General features: G+C 41.2%; 1 protein-coding gene across 1 annotated transcript; it reads right to left on the reverse strand.

Annotated features, from left to right (window-relative positions):
• Positions 1-475: 475 nt before the first annotated feature.
• Positions 476-11,668, reverse strand: dipk1ab (divergent protein kinase domain 1Ab). Its single transcript, XM_085348216.1, has 5 exons — positions 11,615-11,668; positions 1,841-1,975; positions 1,638-1,745; positions 1,378-1,551; positions 476-1,288 (listed from the first exon to the last, which is right to left on the reverse strand). Exons 1-5 carry the CDS (start codon positions 11,666-11,668, stop codon positions 476-478), a joined length of 1,284 nt encoding a protein of 427 aa, XP_085204342.1.
• Between the last annotated feature and the right edge of the window lie 243 nt (positions 11,669-11,911).

Here is an 11,911-nt window from a genome sequence, read left to right on the forward strand (position 1 = left end):
TAATGGGTGGCTCTTGAGACTATTTTAATATTAAAAATATCTTTTGTTTTTGTAAAGTTTAGTTAATCTAAGTAGGTCAAAAAGAGCAAAACAGGGATTTGCCAAAAATAGTGTTGAACTGGATATCCACTGGAAGCCTTGGAAGACTGTTCATTACACCCATAGGCTCAGTCAGCATATAGTACACAAGCTACCCAAAAGAACATGCAGGACCTTACTTCAAATTTATTATTCACCTTCATCCTGGTTTCAAAAAAATTGCACTCAGTTTACTGCAGTTAATCCTAACGGAGTCCGTTTGTGTACATTATTTAATATTGGTGATGTTGCTGACACCTATAGTGCCAACTTAGAATACATCTGTTAAACATTGAATACCACAGGATTATTAGTTTCCACGGTGAAAATGATTGTCCATTTTATTAATAAAAAAGGGCAAGCGTCAGTCATTGTGCTGTTGTGCAATCCTCGCTTATTAGGAATCTTTCGTGTGAGAGATTTTCTTCCACAGCAAAGTCTTGAGGTTGTTTAGAATGAGCGAATGTTCAATTTCCATCTGTTCTGCTGAACCTTTCAATGCGATGCAAGCGTACAGCTGCTTCTCGAGCTCCTCGCTCATATCAGATGGCGCTCCCCTCAGAATGTAGTCCTTGAGTGCGTCGCAGGCTTTGGCTAAATTTGGCCTGGTGACTTCTGTTGTGCAGCGATGCTTTGTGAGGTCACAGGAAGTTAGGCAGTCGGCTCCATACAGACAGTCCTCGTCCACGTCGCAGCGCTGCTGCCTGATGACTTCTTGGAAGATGGCTTCAGGCACGATGTGGCGCGCGTCCATCACCTTCAAGTCGTGGCGGTCGTTGTAACCGAAAGTGGTGGCGCTCACGTCGCACATGAGGAAGCTTCCGAAAGTGCCGTGGAAAATATCCTCGACCAGCTCCAGCAGTCCGATGGAGATCTTGGCCTTGTGTGGCCAGGATGGAGTGAACCACTGGTCCATGCTGCGGCGCAGACCGGCAGGGATCCACATTTCGATAATCCAGGGTAGACTAATCCCATACAAGGGAGAGTGTGGTACTTTCTCCATGACATATAGATCTCCACAGAAGCCCAATAGCTTGGGTGTGTGCTCTCTGTCGTGCAGGACTAAAGCCAATAGGAATTCATTGAGCTGCAACAAAGCCCATGTGGAGCGAGCCTCTGGCAGTGAGATATGGCTGTCCTTATTGCCATCTGCAATGGACAATACTTGAGTTGCCAGCTCAGCGAGGTTTGCCTGATCCCCCACTTTGGCCTGTAAAGAAATGTAGTTTAAATGAGGTTTAAATCCAAACTGAAGCTTTGAAATTGGATCTGACAGTATTTAGTGTTTGGCTTTCTAACCTTTAGGTGGTCAGTGATCATCTCTCTGAACTTTTCCACTGAGGTTCCCTTGGTTGGTTTGTTGAAGGCTGCAGAAGTCTCTTTCCTGGGCTCACCTCCCAAATCATAACGAGGAGCCTCCTCCATCTGGCACTTAATAACACCCTCTAGGTCTCCCCAGCTCCCCGAGTAAACCTAAAATAAAGATGCAGCCAAATTAATAAAAAGCAGACTGGAGAGTGATGTTTGCATTTATAAAAAAAATAAATAAAAAAGCTGACCTGGCTGTTGGGGTTGGCAGTGAGGCACTTTCCCAGGTAAAGAGTCTGTTTCTCACACAAGCTGCTGCAGGCTGAGCCATCAATGACTCCTTTTTTGTATTTGTCACACTGGAAAATAAAAAAGAAATTGTCACAGAACTGTAAACATTTTGTAGGACCTGATGGGATTGGGCGGGTACATAATGGGAGTATGAAATGCTCACTATTGAGTTTTTGCACTCGTGCCCACGACACATCTCTGTGTAGGACGAGTACTCCACATAGACTATCCAGCTCCCCACGAACACTGCCAGCCACGAGAAGAACAGGTACTTCATGTGCAGGTAGGAGAACCTCGCCTGTTGGCAACATATTTCAAACATTTACGTTACTTTTGGAGTGAATTGCAACTGTAAAACTGTATTATGGGAGTTCATTGTTTTAAATTCATACACAGAGTGATATCAGGCTTTCAAAAAAACCAATCTGCACTCTATTATGTTTCAGTACTGTAACTGCATGCAGATATCTGGATATTGCATTAAACTGTCAGATCTGTTAAACTAGAGATTTGACACATCATAATGGAGATTAATGAGAGAATAAGAGTCATATTTGTTACTTGAGGCCAGTTCATTGCTCTTCCTTTATTTGATGAGCACACACTGTACCTTACTTCATTTTTTCTAATTCACATTTACAGATAAAATCAGGACCCTGCTGCTAACGTTGACTGAAGCATCGCTCCACATATTTTATATGTCAAAGCCAGCTCGCTTGTTATGATCAGAAATCACTAACTTGAAAACCGCAACAACGGTACAGTGACATCAATTGCATTGTGCAGGAACACAAATATGCATAACAAATCAGAGGCCTTGAAACAAAACTACAAGTTAAACTTTGGGGAAACAGTGTTTTCCCCCAAATCAGCATTCAGGATAATTAACACAGTTTTGTCTTTTGCAAAGGCTGAGGTTTTCCACACACTCTGCTTCTTTAAAAACTTAATTCAACCCCATCAATAGACTTGTGACCTGTCCAGGGAGTACCCCACTTCTCAACCTAACACAGCGGGGACAGGCTCCAGGCCCACAGCAATTCTGATTTAGATAAGAGAGTAACAAAATGGATGAGTGTGTCTGACACGGTTAACTTTAATGGGTTTATCTTCTAAAAAAAACAAATTTAAGGCCAGTACACACAACTTTCAAATGAACACTGACATCATTCATTTGGAGAAGTGGCTCAGGAGTTGATTCCAATGTCCTTGACTGAACTGCACATTGTTCTCAATGGTTAGTTGTGTGCCTTGTACAACAGTATGCTAACAGTGTTGGGGGCGGGGTGCAAAAAAACCAAACAAAAAATGGCAAAAATTAATTTTAGTTTTTGCCACTTGAGGGCAGCAGAACAATCTCTAAACCAAACACTTTCATTGCACGTTATGTCCTCCTTGAGATTACCAGTTTATATACCCAGCAGACATAGAAGAAGAAAGATTAGCATTCATTGAGAATATTCATTTATTCTGCTGTTGCTTTGTTTGAGCACCGTTTTTGTTCTCCACCAGTTGCTGACAAAAAGCACTTAGAATTCCACCTTATTTAATTAATGTTAAATGCTCTGGCTTCCTCCTACACATGCATGTTAGACTAACTGGTGATGCTTAATTATCTGTAGGCATGTATGGGAGAGTGTGTGTGGTGGACTGGTGACAGGATGTACCCCTTCCGCTCGATGACAGCTGACAGAGCAAATGACTGTTGACATTTAAGGCTCATCGTGCCCTCTCACCATCTTGTGTGTCTGACCTCTTTCTTGCATATGATCTGTATATAGCCTGAGACTCTCAGGCAGAGGGCTTTTATTTGTTCCAGAGGAAAAGCTGCAAACTAGTGATGGCATTGACGCAGAGATCCAAAACTGAGTAACAGGCTGCCTGAAGAAATGAGGGCAGCAGAGTCAGCGGCCTCTTTAAAATCTCTTTCTAAGACATACTATTATAGGAAAGCTTCTTCTGATTCCATTATGTTTTTTGTCAATTTAGTGATTTAGCTTTTTTTCTGTTAAAATGTTTCCTTGCTTGCATCCTGTACACGGTGATGGTTTGTTTTGTTGTACTGCCATTCGTTATTTGAAGCTGTATAATTATTATTATATTAAATGACAAGTTAATGGTGTTAGTGCTTTGATCCTCAGAAAAAAAAGTGAAGAAAAAAATAGTTTGTTTTTAGCTAATAAATAAAATTGCTACCAGTGGTAATGTTACTCTTCTTCTACTTCTTTATTTTGGCTTCTCCCTTTAGGGGCACCACAGTGACCCCTACAGTCCAAGCACATGCATGTTACTGCCTCTGCCTCCATCTCACCTGATCCCTATCATCCTACTCCGCATGTCCAGCTTCACTACATCCACAAACTTCGTCTGAGGTCTTCGTCTTTTTTCCCCTCATACCTAGCAAGTCCATATTTAACAGCCACTATCCCTCCTTTTTACAAACCATTTTACCCTTGCCTCTCCAAACTGCTTAACTTAAGCTGTCTCTCTGATGTACTAAATTCTAATCGTGTATGAAATCGTAGCATCTTCAACTCTGCCACCTCCTATCAGTGCCAACATCTCCAAACCATACATCATAGCAGGTCCCGCTTCCATCCTGTAAACTTTCCCTTTCACTCTTGCACTATCTTTCTGTCACAAGTCACCCTTGACACTCGTCTCCACCCATTCCACCATGCCTGCACTCTCTTATTCACCTCTCTTGTGCATTGTGCATTGCTTTGGATGGTCGATCCCAGGTATTTGAACGCATCTAACTTCATCTAAGGAGCTCGGAAAGACAAGCGACTAGACTTCTTTAAGTTTCTTTAAGACGTTTCACCTCTCATCCGAGAAGCGCCTTCAGTTTTAAGCCCAAATGGTGGCTAGTCCCTGATTTGAAGTTCCCTAAGAGGGTCGTCGACTACTATTGATCATGTGCCTCATCACATGAGCCAAGGTGCGGAAAAGGCCATCGGTGATTATCAGCAGAGGTTATGGGTGCAACCATTGTGACACCCAAACTTCTTAACGTCCACTCACATCTGTCGCATGTGTCAGTTGATCTCAATAAGTCACATGACAGGGTGAGGCAGGGTCTCAACAATGTTTTCACCTGAAACCTCTGCTGATCGTGGCATGGTGTGCTGCTTTTTCAGATGTTTTAGGGCCTTTAACTTTGCCAGACACGTTCTATTTAAAGTATTTTTTGATTCAACAGGTGTGGGTAGTGTTAGTGACATTTAACTCAGCTTTCCAAAAAATGTGGTTAATGAAAGTTATTATTATTTTTTTATGAATAATCAAAATAAAATTTGTCCAAGTATATGAAACATTTACAATTATGCCAAAAACGTAGAAATCAGGAAGTATTCAAATACTTTTTCACAGAACTGTACTACCACAGTACCACTAATGGATGTCTCCCTTTTACAATATTCAGACTCACAGTCATTAAAGTAATTAACACAAGCTTAAGGGCTAAAAGATGAATGAATTTGTTGCTACACAGCTGCTGAGAAAATGCTAAATTCAAACTTAGCACTGCTTTAACACAGTATTATCTATGGCTTTTATTTATGGGTGAATAAATGACTCAAGCAGGTCACTTACAAGCCGTAGAGTGCACCTCAGTACCATCATTAACATTACTGTTCCACTTTTTGAAGAAAATAATTATGGAAAGCTCAATCAATTTGGAAAATAAGTATAAAAAATGTGTTTACAGTTGTAATGGTCTGGTGTAAGTGAACAAAGAGACCTTTTAATTGATGTTTTCAGTGGTCATTTGGTCTATTAGTAAGGGAACAAGCCTGTAAAAGGAATGCAAATAAGCTCTTAACTGAGTTGTATCACTGAGTACATCATTAAAGCAATTGCTTCTAAATAGGTGCTCAGTAATTAACAGTAAATGGTGTTCGCGGCCTGCTGTGTGAAACATTTAGAGTGACTCCAGACTCATTACTGTGTCTTTTGATTTTCTTTCTAATTCCCTGCCTGATAAAATATACACTCCACTTAGATCTATATGGCATTTTTCCAACTGGAGAACATTAGTGAACAAAAACAGACTTTTTCGCAGTCCCACTTCCTTCTCTATTAATGGTTCTTGCACTTAGTGCTTGACAGTGATGGACACCCCCTGCTTCCCACCTCTGCCCCTTTCAGATCCAATTTATTTATTGGCATAAGTCACTCTGTCTCTGTCCCCCTCATCTTCTTCCTCTCTGTAGCACTCTACAATCCATCTTCTTCTTTTGTCCCATCAATGATAGTTTAATAGCAGTTGTAAGACAATCTAACAATGTAATAAAAGTCAAATATCTGATTTTTTCCAGTATTGGAAAGTAGATTACGCAGTATTTGTCATTCGTATCTCTTTCCAAATGGCTTTGTCAACCATTTTCTGCTTTCAGCACCATAGATAATGCAGAAATTTTGCTTTCAGACAGCCTCCATATGTCACTATCTAATCTAATTTTCTGCCACGCAGTGACCTCAGATCTCACGGTACTCAGTCCTGGTGTTATTAGGATGAAAGGAGCAGACAACAACTAAACATTTAAAAGCAGAATTAGATTAATTTTGAGTTGTTTGTTGGCAGTGTATCATGCCATAAACACACTATTGAACCATTATTTTGTTGTAAAGTTAAAGGCCCCATAATACCTTATCACCCCAATAGAGCACTTGGCACTCAGACTGCTGACTTACTTGTGGTTGGGATATTTAAAAGTAGAATGGGAGAAGAAGCCTTCAGCTTTCAGTCTCCTTTTCTGTGGAACCAGCTTCCAGTTTGCATTTGCAGACACGTTCTCTGCTTTTAACATCAGGCTTAAAACCTTCCTTTTTGATAAATCTTATAGTTATGCCTTAGTTTATTGTTCACTCCCTGTGTGTTTACACACCTCTTTGCATTTAATTATTAGTTATTATTAATCTCTGGCTCTGTTCCACAGTATGTTTTTTGGTCCTGTCTCTCTCCCATCACCCCCAACCGGTCGTGGCAGATGGCTGCCCCTCCCTTAGCCTGGTTGTGTCAGAGGTTTCTTCCTGTGAAAAGGGAGTTTTTCGTTCCCACTCTGGGTTTTCTCTGCATTACTGTAGGGTCTCTACCTTACATTATAAAGCACCTTGAGATGACTGCTGTTGTAATTTGGCACAATACAAATAAAACTGAATTGAACTGAATTGAACTCTCACTAGAAATTAAATGCTGAACCTATTTCACTGGCTGATTGCTAACAGTGGCTCTCTACCATTTGGGACTGTGAAGTTTGAGTACATTATTTTACTTTATGTTTCACTAAGGTCACTGAAAAAGCAACACACAAAGTCAGTATCTATTTATTCTGTCTCTATGGTGTTTAAAGAGGTTTGTGTCCTGTTGGTCAATGATGCAGAAACACAGTAAAGGAAGTAAGATTTAAAACCACAGAAACATGTCAGTTATCAGTCATTCACTCCCAGCAAAGAGTGAGGAGGAAGAGAAACATTCAGATCATTTATGTACCAATGAAACCTATTTTGGAAAGAAAATCAAACCCCGGTGCAGTGCTTGTTCATGTTTTTGCATCTACAGTTTCAAAACGTCCCCTAAACTTTTTGTTCATAAAGTTACTGTTCTGAAAAGAGGACAGCTGTAAGGCTGCATCAACTGAGTGTGGATGTGTGAGTGTGAGAATGATCGTGACTGTTAAAAACGTAGCCGTGCAAAACGGGCAGATTGTGGGCTGTCACTTTCTCAACCAAACAACGCTCAGCATTATAGAATGGCTGAGTATTTGTAACAACAAACCATAGAGACAGAATAAATAAAATTTGATAAAACATTTTGTCGGCCCCAATTTGAGTTTTACACCATCAGAGTGACATTCTGTAAAGGTTAGCACCTTGGGCTGCATGTCACTTTTTCCACATCTCCACAGGATTATTTGAGATTTAAGGCTTAGGTTTAGTGTTTAAATTGGAATTAAACACCGGCTTAGATTGTTGAAACAAAGGAAGAACAGACAGACAGACAGACACTTAAAGATTCATGATGCTATTAGTAAAACTCCATTTTCTCTTACATTTTATTTATGTAGTGACAATTTATAATAATGGATTGGATTTATATAGCGCTTTTCAAGGCACCCAAAGCGCTTTACAATGCCACTATTCATTCACTCTCACATTCACACACTGGTGGAGGCAGCTACAGTTGTAGCCACAGCTGCCCTGGGGCAGGCTGACAGAAGCGAGGCTGCCATATCGCGCCATCGGCCCCTCTGGCCAACACCAGTAGGCGGTAGGGTAAAGTATCTTGCCCAAGAACACAACGACCAGGACAGAGAGCCCAGGGATCGAACCGGCGACCTTCCGGTTACAGATATGCTTCCCAACCCCCTGAGCCATGGTCACCCCGAACAACAACAACAGCTTCATTTATACCATAAGGTAAAGACCCTTGATTATTAGAGAAAGAACCTTAATGATAAGGTTAGACGTCAAACATTTCTTTTTGATAAAGCTTAATGTCAGGACTGAATCAGGTATCTTAATTTTCATTCCTCTTTTGTTTATATGTCACTACCAAATGTCATTAACTTTTGTCATTTCCAGTTTGTGATTTGTCCTTGTCTCTCTGTGCTCCTGTTTTTTCTCTACTCTTTCTCCTCACGCTTCAGCCAATCGCAGTAGATGATTGGCTGGTTCTACTGGAGGTCTCTTCCTGTTAAAAGGGGTTTTCTCCTTCCTACTGCTGCCAAGTGTTGCTCATAGGGTGTCATTCCTTTTTTGACATTTTAAAACAATCGTTCATTCTGACTGGCGCTGAGATCTGCTGGCCCTCACACATCTTATTCCAAATTCTACACTTTGTCAATGTGTCTTACTGATAATGTTTAAAAAAAAAAAAGATGCACAATCACTGTGCAAGCGCCCTGCAAAAAACCAGGAAATCCACTGAACTCTTGCTATTTAAATATCATCGTTGTTGCTTTGTCTATTGATTGATGTACTTACAAATCTGATCGTGCAGATCCACAGCAAATTTAACAGCAGTAACCGCACGAGTAAGTGCTCTGTGTACCTCCCATCTATTGTGTTGTAGTTGAAATATATCAACAGCAAAAACATTATGGAAATGGTGCTCTATGGGGAAAACAAATGCATGGTTGGCCTTTTTCTAATCGATAGTTTGTGGCTTTCGTTTCAAGTCTGGCCTATGCTTTTCTATCTGCTGCATCATGTATTGACCCTTTGTGAGTTGAGAGAGTTACACAAACATGGCTAATGAGCCCATATTGATTGTGGCTGCTGTGACAGCTATTAATTAGAGACTGACTGGGAACTGTGGCCATATGCTGAGGTGGGTGGAAAGAAACAGTCTGTCTTCATCTGGTTGAACTCTCCTCTAAACCAACCCACGGCTCTGTTAAAAGGCTTCTGTATTTAGCCCTGAAGGTCTTGTGAAATAACATTGAAAAAATCGAGGACGTGCTGTACTATTACAAAGGATCACCTGCTGTTGATCTGTTGAAGCAGAGAGGAGATTTAAGCTGATCACGAGCACCACATCACTGTTCTGCTGTTCTGACACTTGGTTTTTGCAGCGTGCACACCATTCATCCATTATGTATGATTATAAAGCTATCCCTCAGAGGTTGCTGTTTAATGGGCTTCTGTGCAGGGATGAGAACGGCATGAGAACAGAGAAACAAAAGATGGAGAGGCCAGGAGGATTCATTTGCAGAGAGGTTGCTTAATATCACTGACAAATAGAAAAGCGGGCCAACATAAAGAGAGATGCAGCTAAAGGACTGATAGAAAGATGCATCAGAAACAGCCCGGCCACGCTTCTCCGCTTCTTCTTTCTTCGAAGTCTCTGAAGTGAGAAGGAGGCCACATTGTTGGAACAGACATTATGAAGATCTGACTCATAACTGTACAGACAGCAGACAACCCCTCCCCCTGTAATATCCTCCTGAGTAATACAGCAACGTTAACACATGTGAACTTTATCACCAGTTGTTCTCTCTATTCTGAAGTTAGACATCTAACAGACCAACTAACAACTAACAGATGAGCTTCTGTAGCTCAAACTGAGGAAAAAGCTCATGCTGCTTCTGATAGAAAGATGTCAGAATTCACAGTCCATCACACTTTGTTGTGCATGGGGCTGCATAGCCACAGACCAGTCAGCCACAGACACCAGTGGGCACGTGAGCATCAAAGGTGCACCACAGAGCAGTGGAAGAAGGTGATAACACGTTTCTTTTAAATCATGTGGATGGCTGAGTGGATGTGGCTCGTTTGCCTGGGAAATACCTGGGACCAGGGTGTACTATGGGAATAAGGCAAGCCAGAAGAGGCAGTATACCAGTTTGGGCAATGTTCTGCTGGGAAGCCTCCAATCACGCATCTGTTGGATGTGCTGGACAAACAAGTCCAATCCATGGAGGCCCCACATCGCCATTTAAAGGATCTGTTGCTAACATCTTGGTGCCCGATACTACAGCTCACCTTCAGGGGATTAGTGGCGTCCATGTCTTGATAGGTCAGGGCTGTTTTGGCAGCAAAAGGGGGCCCAACACAATATTAGGCCGGTGGTCATGATATTAAGCCGGATTGGTGCATATGTTCGACCTTTCTTTCTTATTTCTTGGTTGAAATTTTACATCTTTTGAATCTTTACCTGTGATGAAATGCTTCATGTGCAGCTCCATTTGGAGACAACATCGATTCTTGCTGATTTCAGTTATAATATATATACAGTTGAACTACTCATGGAATTTGAGTCATTTCAAATAATACCGTTATTATTACAGGCAGCCTTAGTAGCGCAGTGTTTAGTGCTGTTGCAAAAAAATACTATTTATATGCACCCCCCCCCCAACAATAAAATAAAGTATTTCACTATTTCAGTGGAAATAGCTTCTCTCAAAGGATGACTGAATGACACTTCTTAAGTCATCACTGGAAGGCTAGGGTGGCCTAGAAAACTGAGCGATACTGGTGGCTGCGCCTTGAGACTGACTGTCTCTTCTTTTTTTCACTGCATTTGACAGTTTTGTTTCTAACATGCATGAGTACGGACAGGAAGCAAACAGGAGCAGCTGCCGAGATAAAAGAGTGAAGAAAATGGTGCCGATTAGATAAGGAAATTTGTTAAATTAGGTAAAGCAAACGAAACAAAATGCAATAACAATAGTTTGACAGAGAAGTGAAGCATTTAACCCTCTTTAGCCAAGTGGAAAACACGCTGAAGTTGACTTGCTGCTCGTCTGTGCATTTCGTTTCCTGAGACCTCCACCTGTCCTTGAGGGACTTCCCCAGTTTAATTTTTACTTATGAACAATTCCTCTGTGGACTTCACCTAATTTCACTCACAGAAAATGATTACACAATATTCTTTCAAAGATTCTCAAATGAGGAGCATAATCATATCAAACAGAAATCTAGAACTTTATATGAACTTACATCAAACGTTTGCAGTGCTTAATCTAGCCGAGTGAAGGTAAAACAGCCATTAATATCTGGCGACTCTTCTAGATATGTCACACTAGATCTACGTGACATATCTGAATGACTTACATAATCAAAGGAGATCTTAAACTTTTGCAGCATAAAAAAGCCTCTTTTGAATGGATGGCAACCAGCTAAATGCATCATGGAAGTGGTTGCTACAGTAACGGAGATCAGGAGGATGGTTGAGTCCTGTCGAGTCGTCGAGCATCAAGTGACTTTATGACTCATTGTAAGAAGCCTACACAGTATTCTGTAAATTACCTCCAAATCCATGTGAGATATCTGAAGGTTAAATAAAATATATATATATATATATATATTTAATTAACAGTAATCAAGCGCAGCGTCACTCATTTAGGCTCCCTGTAACATCCGAGCGCATGCAAACATACATCGACAGATTTTTAAATGGACTTCACACCAGAGTGAAGATGGATTTCCTTACCTGGATGTACAGAGGCTTTCTGAAGAACCCCCATGGAAACAGACCTCTTGCCATGGCAAATGCCGAACATCTCACAGCAGCTGCTGAAGCAATAAATTCGGTGTGCACTTCACATTCGTATCAGGCAACGCCTGTTGGAGTGACCCTGGAAAATTTCCACATATAAATCATCATTATTAGTGTCGGCAGCACCGTGGAAGTGCGTTTAGGCGCCGAGAGACAGCGGACTGAGCTGCACCGCTTGCTGCAGCGAAGTCAGACTCATATTGGTTTATGATCACTTCTGGAGGCGTTTTG

Source organism: Diplotaxodon limnothrissa, linkage group LG23 (assembly GCF_057381915.1).
Source record: "Diplotaxodon limnothrissa isolate DT_005_m linkage group LG23, D_limnothrissa_male_GT1.1, whole genome shotgun sequence".
Classification (NCBI taxonomy): domain Eukaryota; kingdom Metazoa; phylum Chordata; class Actinopteri; order Cichliformes; family Cichlidae; genus Diplotaxodon; species Diplotaxodon limnothrissa.

Excerpts from the sequence above, each read along its gene's own strand:
- dipk1ab (XM_085348216.1), bottom strand. The coding sequence starts at position 11,668 with ATGGCAAGAGGTCTGTTTCCATGGGGGTTCTTCAGAAAGCCTCTGTAC. Across the intron at positions 1,746-1,840 it reads ACGAGTGCAAAAACTCAATA|TGTGACAAATACAAAAAAGG; the intron begins GTGAGCATTTCA and ends TTTATTTTCCAG. Across the intron at positions 1,552-1,637 it reads CTGCCAACCCCAACAGCCAG|GTTTACTCGGGGAGCTGGGG; the intron begins GTCAGCTTTTTT and ends TCTTTATTTTAG.